This window comes from Balaenoptera borealis (genome assembly GCF_965194805.1).
Source record: "Balaenoptera borealis genome assembly, chromosome: 7".
In the NCBI taxonomy this organism is placed as follows: Eukaryota; Metazoa; Chordata; class Mammalia; order Artiodactyla; family Balaenopteridae; genus Balaenoptera; species Balaenoptera borealis.
The window spans coordinates 24,322,257-24,343,553 of record NC_138864.1 but is presented as its reverse complement, the minus strand read 5'-3'; the positions used below and the strand labels follow the sequence as shown (position 1 = coordinate 24,343,553).

The 21,297-nt window shown below is 37.5% G+C and overlaps 1 protein-coding gene across 7 annotated transcripts in view; it reads right to left on the bottom strand.

The window, feature by feature from the left end:
• The window catches only part of CCDC146 (coiled-coil domain containing 146), a 139,445-nt gene that overhangs the window by 89,309 nt on the left and 28,839 nt on the right, over nt 1–21,297 (bottom strand). For all 7 annotated transcript variants that reach the window (XM_082399332.1, XM_082399335.1, XM_082399338.1 and 4 more), the window contains exon 2: nt 20,383–20,552. In XM_082399332.1, the coding sequence (XP_082255458.1) occupies nt 20,383–20,541 (159 nt within the window). In that variant the 5' untranslated portion in view covers nt 20,542–20,552. The remainder of the gene's footprint in view (nt 1–20,382; nt 20,553–21,297) is intronic.

Sequence of the window (21,297 nt, the reverse complement as noted above, 5' to 3'; positions counted from 1 at the left end):
AAGCCAGAGTTACAACTGGGGAAGGAGTAGGTACCATCAAATCTGAGGATCTGGGAGATTGTGAATGTGGTTTAGAAGTGATTGACTTCAGGGGAGGATATGGCAAGACAGGATCACATATACTATAGCATTGCGTACATAAGAATGACAAACTTTTAGAAGGGGTTCTAGGAACATGCCTCTGGGTATATATCATGCAGAGGAGTATGGTTTTACTAGGCCAGACAGTGATTGTTCTACCTGGCTGAGTTCCTAAAGAAAAAAGTAGTTTTTCATACTTATACCATATTGCAAATTTGAAATTAATTTTAATCATACCAAATGCATAAATGCTTTAATTTTTTAAAAAAAATTATAGCTTAAAGACCCCTTTGCAAACCACCTTCAATTCCAATGTCCTCCCTCTCCCCAGAAGTAACAAGCAGAGTTGGCTGAATCCAAACTCGAATTTCATTCTGTGCATTGCCAATTTGCAATGTTTACTGAATCATAGCTCTGCCAGGTTTCTTTTGTTTATTGATTGGGAAGAGTTAGGAGTGAGAATAGAAGTGAGGGAAATTGGGGGTACTTGGAGAACTCGGAGTCCCCTGAATTCCCAAATGTGACTGAGCCTCCGTGACTCCTTGAAGTGGTCCCTCCCCCACATTAGATAGAGGTCTTCTTGCTGAAGGCACTGTTGTCTTCTTTCCTGAGGGAGTAATCTTTCAAAAAAAATTTTAATACAATTTTTAAAGGTGACTTTCCATTTACAGTCATTACAAACTACTGGCTATACTGCCCATGTTACACAGTACATCCTTGGGTCTATCTTATACCCAATAGTTTGTACCTCCCGCTCTCCCACCCCTATATTGCCCCTCCTCCCTCCCCACTGGTAATCACTAGTTTGTTCTCTATGTCTGTGAGTCTGCTTCTTTTTGTTATATTCACTATTTTGTTGTACTTTCTAGATTCCACATAAAAGTGATATCATTTAGTATTTATCTTTCTCTGTCTGACTTGTTTCACTTAGCATAATGCCCTCCAAGTCCATCCATGTTACTGCAAATGACAAAATTTCATTCTTTTTTATGGCTGAGTAGTATTCTGTTGTATTTATATACCACATCTTCTTTATCCATTCATCTGTTGATGGACACTGAGGTTGCTTCCATATCTTGGCAATTGTAAATAATGCCACCAGGAACGTTGGGGTGCATGTATCTTGACAGCTACATGTAAAAGAATGAAATTAGAACATTCTCTAATACCATATACAAAAAATAAACTCAAATGGATTAAAGACCTAAATGTAAGATCGGATACTATAAAACTCGTAGAGGAAAACATAGGCAGAACACTCTGACATAAATAGCAGCAATATTTTTTTGAATTTGTCTCCTAAAGTAGAGGAAATAAAAGCAAAAATAAACAAATGGGACTTAATTAAACTTAGCTTTTGCACAACAAAGGAAATCATTGAGGGCTTCCCTGGTGGTGCAGTGGTTAAGAATCCGCCTGCCAATGCAGGGGACACGAGTTCGAACCCTGGTCTGGGAAGATCCCACATGCCGCAGAGCAACTAGGCCCAGGCGCCACAACTACTGAGCCTGCGCTCTAGAGCCCGTGCTCTGCAACAAGAGAAGCCACCACAAGGAGAAGCCCATGCACCGCAACGAAGAGTAGACCCGGCTCGCCACAACTAGAGAAAGCCCGTGTGCAGCAACGAAGACCCAACGCAGCCAAAAATAAATAAATAAAAATAAATACATTAAAAAAAAAAAAAAGGAAACCATTGACAAAAAAAAAAAAAAAAAAAGACAACCTACTGAATGGGAGAAAATATTTGCAAATGATATGACCAGTAAAGGATTAATATCCAACATATATAAACAGCTCATACAACTCAACATCAACAAAACAAACTCCCCAATCAAAAAATGGGAAGAAGACCTGAATAGACATTTTTTCCAAAGAGGAAATGCAAATGGCTGGCCAACAGGCACGTGAAAAGATGCTCAGCATCACTAATCATCTGGGAAATGCAAATCAAAACCAAATAAGATATCATCTCACACCTGTCCGAACGGCTATCATCCAAAAGAACAGAAACAACAAATGTTGGTGAGGATGTGGAGAAAAGGGAACCCTTGTGCACTGTTGGTGGGAATGTAAACTGGTGCAGCCACTGTGGAAAACAGTATGGAGATTTTTCAAAAAACTAAAAATAGAACTATCATATGACCCAGCAGTTCCACTCCTGGGTATATATCTGAAAAAAACAAAAACACTAATTCTGAGGGAGTGATCTTAACTCTCCTTTAGGCTCCTCCATCCCCCTCCTCAGCATCTCCAGATCTGTAACCAGGGCAAGACATGCCCTCTGGTCAATTATAAAGTCAAACTGGCGGAGAAGCCTTTATACAACTTTGCTAATTTATATCAGCAGAAAGCTGGGGAATATGCATAAAGACAGATTTTGAGGTTGCTTGACTGAAGAAGAAAAAACAGAATTTCAGATGTGACCGAGTTCATTGATATAGGTATATTTACCAGAAATTCTGAATTCAATGGGCTAGTTTGGGCAGATGTGTTTGGTTCCAATAGTTTGATTAGTTCACACCTACCTAGATTCAACAGCAGCTTATATTAACTATAGTTGAGAAGCCAAAAATGTCTTGGAATTAAAAGATTTATGAAGATAGAAATGTTAGAGTGGAGTTTGCTGTCATTCATTTAAAAGGTATTTATTGAGTGTATATGATGTGGTCTTCAAGGAAGACCAAAACAGACAAGACCCCTATACTCAGGGAGTTTATATTTAATCAGAAGAGATGAATCAATAATATATGATAAATGCCATGAAAAACTAAGCAGCGTAAGGAGAGATAAGGAGTATCAGAGGAAAGGTGCTATTTTATACAGGTGGTCTGGGGAGACCTCTCTGTGGAGGTGACATTGGAACAGAGACTTAAAGTTACGGGAGAACAAGCCAGGCAGATATCCGGGAGAAGTATGCTCCAGGCAAAGGGAGCATCAGGTGCAAAGGTGCTTGGCACTCTTTAGGGTCAGCAAGGAGGCTGGAAAAGCAGACAGTCTCGGGTGGGAGGGGTTTAGGAGATAAGGTCAGAGAGAGCTTGGGGAGTTGGGGTTAAATAAGAAATGCAGGTGGGGCTGCCAGATCATCTACACCTTGTGAGTCATGGTGAGGATTTTGCCTTTTACTCAGAGTAAGTAAGAGCCGTAAGGGTTTTGATTACGGAAGGTACATGATTTCATCCAGTTTTGAAAGTTTAAAAGCGGAGAATAGACTGTTGGGAGACAAGATTGAAGCATGAACACCAGTTTGATGGTGTTTGCAATAACCTTGGAGAGTGACGGTGGTTGCAGTGAAGTGGATCTTTAAGATAAAGGGGTGGACAGTGGAAAGATTTAGAGTTATCACAGAAAAGTACGGGATTTTAGCCTGAGCAACTTGAAGGACGGAGCCGCTGTTAACTGAGATGGGGAAGAACTGAGCGGGGGAGCTGTCCGGAAAGTGTGTGGGTGGGCGGGTAAGGGATGGGGCCCAGCAGTTTTGAATCTTCTCAGTTCAAATATCTATAAGACAGCCAAGTGGATGGCATTTGGATGTTAGTGTGATGTTCAGGGAAGACATCTAGGTCGCTAGAATATAGACGGTAATGAATCTGTGGGACTAGATGAAATAACCTAGTAAATAGGTGTACGTGGGGCAAACGCTTTCACAGAAGGGGCTGGAGATAGGGAGGAACCAGCGCAGTCGTACCCCATCCACCCACCCTGTAAATGTGTCATTTGAGAAGTCCCAGGGTTGCTTCCTTATGAAGAGGGCAGAGATTTCTTCCTACTGGAACAGATACTTTCTCTGGATTATTTGAGATTTGGATGTGCTTTTCCTTGCTTCTGCCAGCCACACTATTTTGTTGGGTTACTAGATGTCTTAGAAGCCATTATGCTACTCTACTATGGATTTCTACAAATCATTGCTTTTGACTTAAGCAGTCACTTCACAGTGAAGGGAGGAAGCAATGACATACTGAAGCCTCAGATAGTGCATCTTCTGGGAGACACCAGCTTGTGAGGATGGAGGGTTGTCACGCAGGATACAGTGTGTGCATGCGCGTGTGTGTATGTGTGTACATAGCAAGAGAAATATGAACTAGGCCACAGACCAAAAAACATTCTTTGTTAACAGTGCAATGCCCAAGTTTGAGGAATCATGTGTGGACATTTTAAATCATTAGAGCACTAGTTTGCTATGATTATAAACCTTTAGTTAAGCAGAGACTGGTTTTACTCCTTTTCTCTATTTTTAAGACATTAATGATCTTAAAACTTGCTCCTTTCACAAACATTCTCCAATAGTTATCCAAATTAGAGGTAACCTAAGTCTTGTATTTCTAATAGCTTTCAAAGAGCTTACACTGGAATGGCTATCAATAAATATGACCGGGAATTTTCACTTAGGTTGGGTCCAGCTGCAGGTAGAAATGAGAATAGCTCTCTGCATATGGGTAGGTTTCCCTTGTGGTGTGTAGATGCATGTACATGCACACATACACACACATGCACGCACACCCCACATGTACATATATGATATACATGCATACATGCATACATATATGATATACATGCTTATATGTGGTATTTGTAACACATCTGCTATAGCACACAAGGAAACCTGCCCATTGAAATAAAATAGACATGTAGCTCTTACATGTAGTCAAAAGTCAATACAACAAAAATCACACTTGGCCAATAGCTAACTTATTTTAAGCAATGTTATATAAAACAGAACTTCAGGCAGTTTAATTCCCTATAACAAAGTCTGTGCTATTAGTGCACCTGTTATTCCTTGAACTGTTCCTTCTGTACTGCCTCTCTTCTCCTCCACAGCCCCATAGCATGGCTCCTTCTACTTTGCTCTTCTACTCCTCAACAACTTTTCTGTCAGGTCAGCAGCCTACTGTCCCCAAGCTCATACTCAATTCTGCCTGTGCACCTTTGCTCACCTAAAGTCCCAGGGGTAAACCACAATTAACACCATGATCTAGATAACTGGTGATCAGCATCTTCCTAGGCTTCACACAGTAACTCAAAACAATCTTTATTATTTTATTAGCCATTTTCAGAATGAAATCTGCACTGTAATGCTTAGAATATATACTCTTCTTTTGAAAGCAAAAAATCACATTTTAAAATAGACAGCTTTTTTTGTTTTAGCCCCTTAAAATAACTAGTACATTTATCTTTATTATCTTAATCCAATAAATATTTATCATTTGCCTACTATGTGTATAGCATGGTGTGACGTGCTTATTAAATTATTTTGAATAAGATCTTTTCCAAATAATAACTTTCTAAACTCTCAAAATATAAGTTCAATCTCTAGCATTCAAGATTTTCTCTGAGTGGCACTTCCCTGGTGGCACAGTGGTTGGGAGTCCACCTGCCAATGCAGGGGACACAGGTTCCAGCCCTGGTCCGGGAAGATCCCACATCCTGCAGAGCAACTAAGCCCGTGCGCCACAACTGCTGAGCCTGTGCTCTAGAGCCCACGAGCCACAACTACTGAGCCCGCACATTGCAACTACTGAAGCCTGCGTGCCTAGAGCCTGTGCTCTGCAACAAAAGAAGCCACCGCAATGAGAAGCCCGCGCACCACAACAAAGAGTAGCCCCTGCTCGCCTCAACTAGAGAAAGCCCATGTGCAGCAACGAAGACCCAACACAGCCAAAAATACATAAATAAATAAACTAATTAAAAGAAAAGATTTTCTCTGAGTGATTAAGGATGACACTGTTTAAGATGAATTGCTTCTCTATTACAAAAGCCCTCATACAAAGGTTCAGCATATTTGGAATCATATAGAATCTGAAAACTTGCTCACTTTCTATCTCTGGAAATTGGTTTACTCATCTTCTACAAGAGGCAAGTAATTTGTGCTTATGTTGTGAAAGTTTATCAAAGAAGGGACCACAAAACTATTTGCCTACATTTATTTCCCATTCAGTAATGAGTATCATAATTTTTTTCAGTTAATCCAAGTAACCTGTTTTAATTTTTGTTTAGCGTTTCTGCTTCTGAATACTCATAATGATAAGCAGCTGTCCCTTGCTGAGTGCCAACCATGTGCTGGACACTTTCCTAGGAGCATTTCCAATGTTATCTCTGTTTGCTGAGGTTAGTGCCACAATAAGGAGGTAAAGACTTTACACCACTAAAGTCTTCCCTGAGGAAAAAAAGAAACAAACAATCTCTGTTATCTACAAACTCTGTATCATGTGTGGGCCATTATCCATTTTCAGCTTTCCTGGCTTTCTTGGTGTTTTTCTCATGAAATGGACTAATTTTCTCTGATAAATAACCTGTGGAAATTCCATGGTAAAGTACATACATTGTGAACCTCAGTATCACCCCTGCTCTGATTTTCTGTGTGAATCTACAAAGTGGAAGATGATTCCAATTAAATCTTAATTTAAGGTGAAACATCTCTTTTGTATCTTAACAAAAACAATTACATAATATTCTGTTGACAGGAGATTTTTTTTAAAAAGAATTTATTTTCAAGGGTGTTAATGTCCCTACTTAACCTAGTGATTAAAAATTATTTATCTTCTGTAGCTAAGTCAGAATTTATAACAATTCTGACAGAAAAGGCAAGCAAGTTTCTGTACTCTCCAAACACTGTTCTACTTCCATGGTTACATGGCAGGATTCACAAGGAAAACATTCCCCTTAAGTACAAAGCACTTTGTAAGTTCTTTGGGAGCCAAAAGATTTCTCATGTAAACACCAAAGTTCTTATTTTCATTTGTTATATAAAATAATTCTTTTAAAATGCAAATATCATTTATAAATGAATGGTGCTGCCGATGATGACTTTTAAAATTTCTGTCCTATAACAAGTAAAATTTTTGTCTTTATCTGATCAAGCAAATGATTAAAAATCTAGAGCGGCTCATGGGTATATCATGGGTAGTTATGGAAGTTGAATGGTTACAGAAGTTACGGTCTTTATGGTATGGTATTTATAGGCTTGGTATTTAACAGGCTGAACCGCTATAGTAGAGGTTCTTGAACTATGTCCCCAGCGACGCTAAGGTTCTGTAGACATATTTCATGAAGGTTAAAGGAAGTGGGGTAGGGAGAGATGCCAGGAGAATGTATGCTGCATGAAACACTGTTCACCTCGAATAGTTCTGCTTTTATATCTTGGATTTTGAGGCTTCAAATTTCACTTAAATTCACTTAAATTTCACTTAAATTTCATCTTCAATTTCACTTAAAAGATTTTGTTCTGTTTTCAAAAAATATTTGAAAATCACTGCCTCCCCATTGCATATCCCTTGCTCAGTCAGCAAAAATAAAACTGAAATAGATGTACAATGGCTCTAACTTGTTATGATATTTCTTTTTTTTTTTTAGAATTTTATTTTATTTTATTAATTAATTTATTTTTGGCCACACTGGGTCTTCATTGCTGCGCGTGGGCTTTCTCTAGTTGCTGCGAGCGGGGGCTACTCTTCGTTGTGGTGCGTGGGCTTCTCGTTGCAGTGGCTCCTCTTGTTATGGAGAACGGGCTCTAGGCATGCGGGCTTTAGTAGTTGTGGCACGAGGGCTCAGTAGTTGTGGCTCATGGGCTCTAGAGCTCAGGCTCGGTAGTTGTGGCGCACGGGCTTAGTTGCTCCGTGGCATGTGGGATCTTCCTGGACCAGGGCTCGGACCCGTGTTCCCTGCATTGGCAGGCGGATTCTTAACCACTGAGCCACCAGGGAAGTCCCAGATATTTCTAACTTTAAACATTTAAGTATCTGAGAATTTAGGTGGACTTGATGTGGAAAATGCATTCAGGAACTCAGAAGAAATTTCTCCTCTTTAAGTGTGCCTTGTAAAGTAGTGATTCAGTAGTGTGATTATTTTGGTGGAGGATGTTACTAATTACTATGTACATCTATTCCTTTGAAAGTGGCATGGCTACACATGTTACAGTGCACTGAGTTTGCAAGGAATATCAAGAAGAAGAGCAAAGGCTTCCTGCTTTCAAAGATCCTAAAGCTACTATAGATTAGCTTAAAAAACAGGAAAGAAATAATAAGTGGCATATGGTACAAGCACTATGCAGGGAAGTTACAGCAACAGAAGTGTTCCCATTTTGTCAAGGAAGTGGCATGCTTTAAGAAGGTGGGGTCTGAGCTGTCCTGGAAAAAATGCGTAGAATTCTGAAGCACTGAAGTGTGGAAAGCACTCCTGGGCTGTGTAGAGGATGAGCAAAAGCAGGTTGGAAAATCAGAAGCTAGTTAGGAAAACAATGATATGTCTAATGTGGCTGGAGCATAAGGTATATATAGCAGAGAACAGTAAAAAAAAAAAAAAAAATTAAAGAGAAGAAAGAAATGGTGGATCAGATTGTAGAGGGATTTGACTATAAGTTCAAGCAAGTGATAGTTAATCCTTATGTTAATGCAAGAAAAAAATCAAATCTAAGTGCCTACAATCTCCCCCTGCCACCTATTGATTGTTCAGTTCTGTGCCTGGACCTGAGGTGATGATGGGATACTGGGTGGGGAGGAGAACTTACATGGCTTTCTGAAGCCTGGACGGCTAGTACATGCAGACCAAGGATTACAACCCATTTTTACTGAGCCACTCTTCCACTCCCCGCAACCCCCCACCAATCAGAGATTTTCTTTCCAAACCATTAGTATTTAAGATAGTTTGAACCTGTCCATTATGAGATGTAGTCTCTATAGACAGCAAAATTCCTGTCTTCTTAATCTGAGGTTGATGTCTGGTAATGCTTGTACCCCCTTAATTCGTATCTCTGATGCCACCCAGGTATACTTGTTTGCCTACACCTAGGCATGCATGGGCTGGGAATATGTAAAGAACATTTGCCTCAGAAGATAATGGACTTGGCATGAGGTTCTAAGCTTCCCGTCATCTCCTCTCCATTTCCCCTTATACCCACATACATGCCAGATAGAATAAAGGTTAAAATATGATGACTCAAACTATCAGTGTACTAGGAGAAAACACAGGAAACAATTTATGTAACAGAGTGCCAAAGTTCTTCTTAAGTATTACATAAAATCTTGAAGTTATAAAAGAAAAGATCAGTAAATTTAAGCACATAAAAAATAAACTGCCACATGGAGAAAAGCCACCTTAAGCAAACTCAAAAGAAATCCAAAATCTGAGAGAAAGAGTTTGCAGTGCATATTATACACAAAGGCCTACTTTCTGTATGTATAAAGAGTTTCTATGAATCTCTAAGAAAAACTACACAATAAAAAAAAAGGAAAAAAGGATGTGAACAAAATTTACAAAAAAAAGAAAGTACAAATTGGTCTCTACATTAACCATGCTTCCAGCTTCTGTAAAGTTGATGCTTTAACATCTGCCCTACATGCCTATGCCAGATACGCCTTGTTCAAAACAACCTGATAATATGCCTGAGTCACCTTGCCTCCCTCATTGTCCTCCTCCCCCACCTTGACAAGAGTCCTCCTCCTGGGAGGAGGACAACTTTTCAAATGGAAACCAACCAATCCAGAGTCCAAACCCTCAACCATCTCGTTTATTAGGCCCTCACACACTGGTTAACTGTACAACTGCCCTAATCATCCCAATGCCAGGTGCCAAACAACTAGGGACCTCTCCTATGCCCCAGAGCCTGCTGAAATTATTCAAACTAGCCAGTCCTAAACTGCTTACTCTGCCTCATCCATTCCTTCCCAGGGAAACAAACATAAAGGCTCTTGCCCACTGTTCCTCCCTCTCCCTCTGCCTCCTGACCCACCTGCTGCTTCCCCACGTGGCCCCCCGCCATGACATGGCATGCCTCCTTCTTTTAGGAACTGTGAGTAATAAACTATCATTCCAGTGGCAATTGTCTCCTGACCTGTTGGCCTTCCTATACCTCACATTTTCTATTAATATACTATATTTTATTTATCTATCTATCTATTTATTTATTGGCTGAACCCCGAGGCTTGCGGGATCTCAGTTCCCCGACCAGGGATTGAACCCGGGCCACAGCAGGGAAAGCGCCAGATCCTAATCACTAGGCCACCAGGGACTCCCAATACACTGTATTTTAAAACAATCTTAAACATATGAAAAGATGCTCCACTCCACTCATTTTAAGGTAAATGTAAATAAAGACTATGATGAGATAACCTTTTCCCCCAACAGAGTGACAAAAGTTGAAAAGTCAGACAGAGCACAGTAAAGAGACATTTATTGTTGAAGGGAACATAAATTATTATAACCTTTATGGAGAGCACCTTAGCAGTAAAAAAAAAGTCTTTTTAAATACACAAACTCATGATCTGGCAATTCCACTTCAAAAGTATTGAAAGTAGGATCTCAAAGAGATACTTGTACACTATGTTCATAGCAGCATTATTTATAATAGCCAAGAGGTGGGAGCAACCCAAGTGTCCACTGACAGCTAAACGGATAAACAAAATGTGGTATGTACATACAATGGAATATTATTGTCTTAAAAAGGAGGGAAATCCTGTCACATGGTACAACATGGATGCATCTTGAAGACGTTATGCTAAGTAAAATAAGCCAGTCACAAAAGACGAATACTGTAAACTATGAGGTATCTAAGAGTAGTCAGATTCATAGAAACAAAGTAGAATGTGGTTTCCAGGAGCTGGGAGGAGGGGGAAAGGAGAAGGTGTTGTTTAGTCGATAGAGAGTTTCAGTTTTGCAAGATGAAAAATTCTGGAAATTGGCTGCAGAGCAAGGTGAATATACTTAGCACTACTGAACTGTACATTTAAAAATGGTCAAGATGGTATATTCTATGTTATGTCTATTTTTCCACAATTAAAAAATTTTTTTAAATGAACAAACCCATTGATCCAGCAATCCCACTATTAGGAATTTGTCCTTTTTTTTTTTTTTTTTAATTCTTTTAGTTCAGGGGCTGTCTTATTTACTTTAATATTCCACATTGTACGTAGTATAGTTCTTTTTTTGAGGGTTTTCAGTAAACATTTATTGGAGGTAAATTCTACTGACTTAAAATATGCTCACTTTTTAAAATAAGAAGGTGCACTAGTGTTAGTATTTGGAACTATGGATAATTTTCTAAAATAATGCCAATGTTTAAGATTTTTATAGAAAATAGTTACACATTTGATTAAATCTAAGACATCATTGAATATATGACACACCATTATTTTATGTTCTATGGAGATAGGAAAAAAATGCTGTCAAATTATGACAAAATGCTTTTTTATCACTCGAATTTTTATTTTACACTCACTGAGTTTTTAAAATTAATTTTTATTGGAGTATAGTTGTTTTACAATGTTGTGTTAGTTTCTCCTGTATAGCAAAGTGAATCAGCTATATGTTTACATATATCCCCTCTTTTTTGGGATAGGAATTTGTCCTTTTAATATAATTATTTCAGTGTGAAATGAGGCACGCCTAAGGTTACTGACTATATCATTGTCTGTAAGAGCAGAAGATCAGAAATAATCCAAATATCTTATAATAGGGATTTGATTAAAGTATACTCTACCGTGCATTGAAATACCATGCAAACATTAAAAAGAACATAACAGTTGCATGTATATGTGAAAACAGCAAGTACGTATATTATACTACCACTTGCTTGTTTGTGCGTAGACTTCTGCAAGGCTATATAGGAGACTGTTAATGATGGTTGCCTCTGGGGAAGGGGACAGCGGACTGTGGGATGGGGTGGCAGGCTGACTTACTTTTCACTGTGTACTATTCTGCACCTTTGAATTTTGTACTACAGTAAGTCCCCTACATCGGAACCTTCAAGTTGCGAACTTTCAAAGATGCGAACATGCGTTCACATGTCCAATCACGTAAGTTAGTTCACATGTCTGGTGTATATTGTCACATGAGTGCATCCTCTACAAGTGGTTGTGCTTTTGTGTACTTTACTGTACAGTACTGTATTGAGTACAGTAGTACAGTATCTTTATTTCAAGCCCAGGATGTCCGGAAGCAAGTGTAAAAGCAGCGGTATATAGCCAATCGTGTTAGTTGGGTACCTAGGCAAACTTTGTTGGACTTACAAACAAATTGGACTTATGAAGTCGCTCTTGGTACAGAACTCATTTGTATGTAGAGGACTTACTGTACTGCATATTTTATGTATTAGAAAATAGTTAAAAAGAAAAAATTACTAACCTCATGGCTGAAAAAACTTTAATACCTGGCTCTCTGATATTCTATTCTTTAACTTCCTAGTCTGGCTTGTATCTCACTACTTGACCACTGAGATCCTGATCTTGTTTGGCTAATGAAGACTGTAATGACTGCTTTGTTTTAGCAGACTTTTCTGGTGTTCACTACTGCTGACTCATTTACTGATGTTACCTGTAAATCCAGTTGCTGAATAGCCAAATTCCCAATCTTACTCCCCTCTGCTTTATTCCCCAAAAATCTCCCCAACAGATAAGAGTACCATCTCCCCATCCACCTATATAAAATAGATTTTAATCAAAAAAGCATTATTTATTTTAATCCTTAAGCTTCCATCTTTAGTGACTAATATATTCAAATAGTTCTTGGATTACTAAAGGTACTTTGTTTCTCAAGATGCACATTCTCTACTGAAAACCACAAGCTATCAAAAACCAACTTACTTTCTCTCTCAAGAACTTTCTTTCTCAGAGGAAAAAAACTGTACCATTAAGTATTTCTCCTAATCCTTAATTTAGAAAGCAACATCTGTTCACAGTGACTATTAAAAAAAAACAGCATCCGAGTTTAGAGTATTATTTTAAATATTTAAATCAACTTGCTACAATAGTAGCTAAAAAAACCAATGAAAAATAAAGAGGTAATTAAAACTTTATTAAGTATATAATTAAAATAAACACACGGGCATGCACGCACACACAAACTAGGTTCTCATTATGTCAGTAAAGGAATCAAAAAAGGGAAGGGGAAATCAAGAAGCATTAACCACCCAGATGAAGGAACACATGCGGCCGAGGGTAGAGCTGCTCCCTGCTGCATTTGCCTCTGGTACCAAGCCTGGAGTCTGACGTGTGATGGATGCTCAGGAAAGATTTTCAGAATGAGTAGAAGGAGATAAGCTCACAGACAGGAGGCAGAAGAACTGCCAAGTCCTCTCTAGCCCCAATTTTCAACACTCTCTGACTCCCACTTAACGCTGATCACGTGTTCAGATAGCGGAGTTTTTTGTGACAACACCCCAGATTCCTGGCCAGAATCATCTTGAAGGTGCCAAGGGTGAGGATATCCTAACATGGGGCCTTCTTTTCTCTTATCCTAAGTTCTTGTACAGTGTATGATTTTTACTGATTGAATTTAGGGGTGTTAATCTACTTTGCAAAGTGGAATATGGCTTTTACGCCTGTAATCCTGATATAAATCTCCAATTTTTGTAAATAGATATGAGCCGTGTCAGTACACCAAATGTTTAAGTGTATGCCAGGCATGACCCACGGTCTTCTTCCACATTGGAAAGATTTTAAAATTTCCACCTTACTGTCAAAGAAAATAAAATAAGACCCTTTATGGGAAAAATGGAACCTATCTGTATTGTTTAATAAATTATCAGTCTGTTTAAAGTTTCTTGACAGCCAAACAAAATCTTGAAGAATTATTCTTGTAAGCCTGCCTCAATGTCTGAAGGAAAAGTGAAAACATGCCAACAATAGCAAGACTTGTGGAAATATTTTAAAAAGAAATTTAGCAGTTTTTCAATGCCTATTCTCTAAGTACAGCTATTAGTGAGGTGTGATAACTAAGAAAGGATAGGGAAACTGAAGAGAAATATTTAAATAGAGAGTTAAAATATTTATCTTTATTTTTTCTTTTAATATACAGTTTACTTAAAAAGTCAATTTGTAAAACCCTAAAATAGCAGTGTTTAAATGTGTGAATGTCAAGTGAAGAATGTCAGGTGAAATGTGTGTCAGGCTAGGAGACAGGAGACTGGGTTCCAGGCCTGGCTCTGCACTGCCTAGCTGTGCAAACCAGGGCAAGTCTCAATCTTTCAGAACCTTTAAGATGGAAATAATGATATCTCAAACTTTCCTATGGAATCATTATGAAAATTAAATTATATACTTGAAACTACCTTGACTGTAAGCTCCTTGAGGATGGGAATCTTACACTTTCATCTTTGTAACCAGTTACTTGATTAATTAATTCATGTATGAAAGAAATAGAAAACATTTTCAATCTTTGAAAAACATTTTAAATTTCATTACAGATTATTTCAAGAAACTCATCAGTAACTCTATAGAAGATCCAATCTTAAAAATGAAGGAAGCTTTAGTAGCATCAGAAAATCACCAATTTTTCAGAAATTAATTTAAAATTTTTATTAAAAATTCCAAAAATGTATTTAATCTGTTACCAGCCTTAAGAGATCAAAATTAATAAAAAATAAGAAAGTGTCTTTTAAACATGTGAATATCCCCCCCCAAAAAAGATATAATTTTAAAGGTAGGGAATTAGGTAAACAATGGCAACATCTTTTTATAAATATGCAGTGGTAGCCTGTGCTGTTAAATACACATAAGAAGCAATTTGCATTCCTTTCAGAAAAGCAGTCTGAATACCAAGAACCTGCTATGTCTATATCTCCAGCCCAGGGATTTCCCTAGTAAGCTTGAGATTCACATATTGGACACTCCCCTCAGACCATTGCTTATTCTGAATTCTCTGTCACTTATAGTACCATAATCCAGCCACTTTCCTAAATCAGAAATCCAAACATCAATTTAGACTTTTTCCTCTCCCTCACCCCATCCCCATCCATTCAGACACTAAATCCAGCATTTTATACTTCCTTACTATCTCTCCTATATGTATTCTATCCTTTTTTCCATGGCCATTGCTTGGTTCAGTCTCTCTTCACATCTTATCTTGATAACTGAAATGGTATTCCAGTTGGTGATACGGTGGAAATGGAAAACAGATGAATTTAATAGATATTTAAGAGAGAAATTAAACTGACAGAATACAGGAGGAGAATTAGGTTTGGGAGGAGAATAATAAATTTAATTCTGAGCATGTTTAGTTGGAGGTAACTTGGGGTCATCCAGGTGAAGACATTCCAAGTATATGCATGTATAGGTGTGGGCAAAGCTTAAGATAAGAAAAGTAGGTTCATAGTGGACACCACGGATATGGACAAAATATCCCCTCTCATGTCCTACTGCCTCTGAAAAGCTTTTTTCCGGATCATCTCAACCCACGGTGATTGTTCCTTCCATTCAGTTCTAATCACACTTGTGGCACCTCCAGGTTCTCAACGACCCATTGCCTTTTGTTGATATTTAACATGTCAAGTTTCTTATTTCCCAAATTAAGCTTCTAAAGAACAGTACCCTTTTATATGCTTTATGCCTATGAATGTCCATGGCATCTAGCACTGTGCAGCACACAGGAGGTGTTCAAAACAAAGGAGGAGCTGAAAGGATACATTTGAGTAAATTTCAGTAACTTTAATAATAATGGTAATAAACATCTCCTAGCACAGAGCCTGGCACATAGTGGGTGCTGAATTAATATCTGTTAAGCGGATTAAGACTTAATGTCTCCCACTGCTCTTCAAAAACTTCTTGCTATCTCAGTTCTTTTCCCATTGGACATGAAACTAAAACTTGAACACAAATATATTTATTACACATTTTTAAGGAGTCCAAAAGTTGATAGTTTTATATAGAAGCTGTTTCAGTGAAAAGGTCACATGTCAACAAGCCTAATCCATCTTCATCTACACACCCACAATGCTTGCATACCCCACACTCTACTTTTAACAGAATTTCGTATTCTGTACAGAGTCACACTTTTACTTCCTTAGTGTTTCCCTCCTGTTTCCCTTCACACTGTCCCTTGTGCCTCCCGAATGCTCCTGTGCTACCTTTTCTCTACCCCTTGGTTAAATCAGGTCAAAGACTTAACAACGACTGGCACAAGAATTATTTTCAGGAAATGAAGAGAAGGGAGGAGCTGACTCGTTCTGGTGAAAAATAAAAGAGCCAAAAGTCTTAGGCAAGATAATTTCATGTTTTGATTTTGGCTCTTGGCATTAAGACAAGGATGACTTTATGGCGTCCAAGTTTTGGAAAATTTCAACATCTGACACACTGACATTTGACAACCAAGGTCACCCTTAGAAATCAGTGCTACTTTGCATAACCATGCACAGTTTAGAAGTAGAAATCCTGACTTAGGGAATACCATGAAAGCTATAACTTACATTAAGCCTGAATGTGCCACAGACATGAGCTTTGAAAGAAGAGACATATGCTATTTGTTAAAAGAATGATTTTTAAATACTAAATATTTACTGCTTGTCTCTGTGCAAGGTCTTGAGCCAGGTGCTGTGTAGGATATAAATAAAATCACACATGACCCTTGCCATAGTATTAGATGAAAACAGTTACATATTGCCCATCAGGGTGTATATCTTGGTATAATCTTTTTGGAAAGCCATTTGAAGGTATCAACTAAAGCTGAATATAAACCTAAACTATGACACAGGAACCCCACTCCTAGGTAAACACCCAAGATAAATGAATTCATAAGTATAAGGCATGCACAAGAATGATCATGGTACCTTATTCATAATCATCCAAACAGGAAACAACCCAAATCTCTAAATCTCTAAACAGAATAGAATGGACAAGAATATTATGGTATATTTACACAAAAGAACACTATATAGCAATTTTTAAATATTGAACTAAGACCCACATGGTGCTATGAATAAATTTCACAGATTCATTGTTTACCAAAAAGAGCCAGACACAATGGAAAACATACTGTATGATTCCATTCATATGATTTTTGAAGAGGCAAAACTAATACATAGTGATAAGTCAGAATAGGTCTAACTTTGGGGGGAGAAATGACTGGGAAGAGTCTCAAGGGACACCACTGGGTTGCAGGAAGTATATTTTCATCTGAGTGGGAATATGGCAGGAATGAAGAAGAGATAAATTCAAGAAATACTTAATGGAGATATTTTACCCTCAAACTGATAAAGAGAATGCAGGAGGAGAATTAGGATTGGGAGAATGATGAATTTAGTTCTGAACATGTTGGTTATTGGCATATGTAAAAAATATTGCTGGACCCTGAGTATTTGCGAGGTTTACTGTGTATATGTTATACCTTAACAAAAAAAAATTTTTAATAAAAGTTTTCAATGGGACAAGAAAAGTCTGTGGAGTGCCAGGCCTCGTAATTAGGCAGCAGTGGAAGAGTTGGGGAGCAGGTGTCCAGAATTAACCCACACAGTCCATTGATGTGACTTAGTTCCCAAGCACCACTTTGAACATTAATCCCAAAGTGTGAATTTAACACAGTGTAGTTCATACCCTAAGTCTTATTGTTTAATGTGATCATAATATCAGTGAGAAATTAAATTTTCTATGCAAAATATTATATGATGAGAAGATATTCAATAAATATCTGTTAATGATCTTGTATCAAGTGAAAGGTACAGCCTACAAATGCTGTAAGAGTAGACAGGTTGGAGAAAACACTGTGAACTGACTGCTCAGGCACAGTTTTTTGAAGGAGGTGGGAACTGAGCCAGATTCTAAAAGGTTAGGAATAGATGCAGGGTTTGCAAAGTGTGGCCTATACAAGTGTTTGATCTGATTTTTTCAGTTGGGAGTAGCACAGTCTTTCAAGAGGCAACGTGAGTAGGAGGATTGTGGACAGCTACGACCTTGTATCATGCTTTGTGAATATGTGCCAGTTTCCTAGCCATCTGAATACGGGAGAGTCCATGCTAAGGGGAGTAACGTAAGCGGAAGATCATAAGGACCTAAGTAAATTATTAGATTACAAAAATAGTTTGGGCCCAAATCGCAGAGTGCCATAAATACTGAACACATTCTGTAGGCAATATTAGATGACAGCATGACATCCATGTTTTACAACTCAATAGTGCTGGACCAATTGTGTGACTAGCATTAACAACAATAAATGCTATAAGCAGCATCTGGTTCTTTCAATGTGATGCCAAGCATCTGGGCCTTTGGAAGTGGATTTCTGACTGCTTTCTTTCAGAACTCTTGCTATTCTGCAGATTCAGCTTCTGTTTAGACAACTGAAGGAGGATAGCTTTTATGTGGTAGGTTAAAAAAATTGTAAGACTTGTGAATCCTAGAGGAATGTTAAAAGAGTTAGAAAAAAAAGCTATAGATGCCAATAGGAACAATGTCAGGGGTGTTTATTATGGAAACAAAGTCGTTTGAAGCCAATAATTCATTCTGCAAGATTTTGCTGGCTAAAGGAAGAATTCTCCGGCAGTAAAATTACTGATGTAATTACTACTCAAAATGGGAGGACCATTCTTTCATCGTATAATCTAAGTTATCTACTGTATTAGGGGCTGGTCATACTCAATGATTAATAGCTATAATTTGTGCATACATGAGTATTGAGAGATTCTTGAAATATTTAATGAATTGTTACATTGAAGATCAATATGCAAGAGAAGTTGTCCTAAGTTCTCCTTTGACTTTACAAGTCAAATCTTCCATATTTCTTTATCTGTGGCTTAAAAAATTTGACTATAATTTTTATTGTTAGCATAACCTTTGGTAGAAATAAACTGTACCTTTATTTGATATAATTATTAAAGGTAGTGGTATAAAAGTAGAAATACTATTGCAAAGCTGGACATATGATGGATTTTAGCAGAAATAGAGAACGCTGATCATTTGAAAATATTAATACTAGAGATATGAACTCATCATTCTAAATATATCAAGATATGTATAGAAATAGATATAAATTTGTGTGGATAAATATATTTATGCACCTATTTCCCAGCTCTGAGAGTGCTGAGAAGCAATGACAGACCAATAGCAATGAACACACCCAGCACTGAGATCTTAGTTTTCAAATATCATTCTCCACTAAAATAGGAACCAAGGATCCTTTGAGAAATGGCTGATCCTAGAGTTGGAGCAAAGAAAATGCAAGATGAACCTGGAAAATATTCTATGACAGAAAGTTAAAAGGTACACAAAGAATCATAGGAGCATGTCAAAAGTGAGCCTTCTTGAAAGGGTGTACACTGGCCAAATCTGGGACAACTGAAGAATCAAAATGAATAATGGCAATAATGGATTATAGCTCATTGAGTAGAATAAGAACTCATGAGTCCACCCTGATGGATGGATGGATGGATGGATGGATAGACAGATAGAAAGAATAGAAGAGAAAGTTCTACCTTATAGTAGGAAGACAACTAATAAATGTAGAAAAAATGATGGAATGAGAAAATTGCCATTTGGCAACCATTGTAATAATAATTAATTTGGGCAAGAATCATCAAGAGATGTAAAACTAGTAGGTGAAAATTTTAGAAGGAATAGGATACTTAAATAGCCTCAGAGTATCTCCCCATAGGTGCTTATCAATTTCAAGAAGAAAAATAATAACTTTATAGGAGAGAAAGCTAGAAGTCACCACCTTAACCAAGTGATCAATGCTGAAAACATGAGTAATGGGACAAACTGACATCATGTGTTCCTGATATGAGGTTTATATGTATATATAAAACAAAAGCTCAACAACAGTTGTAGCAATTGTTTAAAATATTTACACCAAGAAAATATTTGGGCGGGGATTTAGTATTGCTTCTTGGTTTTAAGTAAAGTCTCATTTTGCCCAAAGACTTTTTTAAGCTTATTTTTATTATGACTATCAAATTTCTTAGATGTTTTATTCATTTATATTCACACAAGGTTAAGAGTCCAGAATTCAAATGTCCTCTAAATCATTTTCTAAAGTACAGCTCTCAAGCGTGACAGATTGCGTATGTGGTCAGTTACTGTTAAAGAAAAACTCTCCTCATATATGGATATTTCCTAAATGTTCATCTCATTTTTTAAAAAATCAGACAAAAATCTAACAAAAATCAGATTCCCCTTTTTGCTTCTCTGCTAATAGGAAACAGCATGTTTCTGTGCTCTACTGCAGTAACTACATTTGGTTAGGTAAATGTATATTCTTTCTATCGTTATATGACAAGATCTTTTATCTTCATTTTATGGATGTAAATGTAATGTACCCAGTAATAAAAGAAATCATTTACCAACATACAGAGTATACGTAAGTGGCTGCATATATGCAAATATTTATTATGCCTTAAAAGTATCAGTACCTACACTACTGCATTAGTCTAAGATTATACCATAGGCTTTTGGAAGAGAATGTAGGGGCTATTTTATTTTAAAGTGCTTCAAACAGTACACATTGCCTCCAGGTTACAAATAGTAAATTATTTTGATAATGATATTAACTTCATCTGAATTTTTAAGTAGATAGTGAGGCAAGTCTTACTGTAATATATAAATATATATGTACCTCATGCAGACAAATGAAAGCTGGAGTTGTAGATACATCAACGAATCGCTCATCTCGGATGTTAATCGTGGGTGCTACAGCATAAATGGGGTCTTCTTGATCCTTTTCACCTTTCTCCTCTTCTTCTTCTTGTTCTGTGTCTGTGGTACTGTCTTCCATTTTTCACAATTCTAAAATAAAATCATTCTATATTCAGCTATTTAGGGATGTCTTCAGTTATGGTAAAATTAATGGAAAATAATAAAAGCAAGTAAAGCAACTAGAGTAATCTATTCAATGAAATTATAGGTCAGGAAAGTTAGCTACAATCACATTATTATAAAAGACTGCCTTTTTGTAAAGATACTCTCCAATGATGCACTCAAAGCAATAATTCTAATTTTAAAGAGTAGACTATTACTGCATTAATTGGAAAAAATTATGTAACTAGAATATAAACTCCATGAAGGCAGAAAAGAAACCTAATTTTGTTTATGGAGCATTGTAGTAGGCACTCAATTACTATTCATGGATTGGGTTAATAAAAAGAAGCTTCATCCTTAAAATATAACACAAAGTTAATTCAAATTATTTTTGGAAACATAAAAACCAGCACCCTGTGGTGCCACATACTGCCTTAGGCATGCATCTGCACACTAGGCTGCCAGGCTGATTGTTCCATACCCACACTGCCTGCTACCCACACAGCTCATGCCTATATGCTTGTGTGCATTGCCAACTGGCCTGTCTGTGCTGTTCATGTGTGTGCTCAGTTGTCCCATCAGACTTCACTTACAAAGCATAAGCTCAAAAATAAAATTACTAAGGATTTCAAGATGGTGTCGCCAGAGCATTAAGCCAAGTGCAGGCCCTTCCGAGAGTTGATCCCTTTTTCTTTTTTTTTTTTTGGCAGCACCACGAGGCATGTGGGATCTT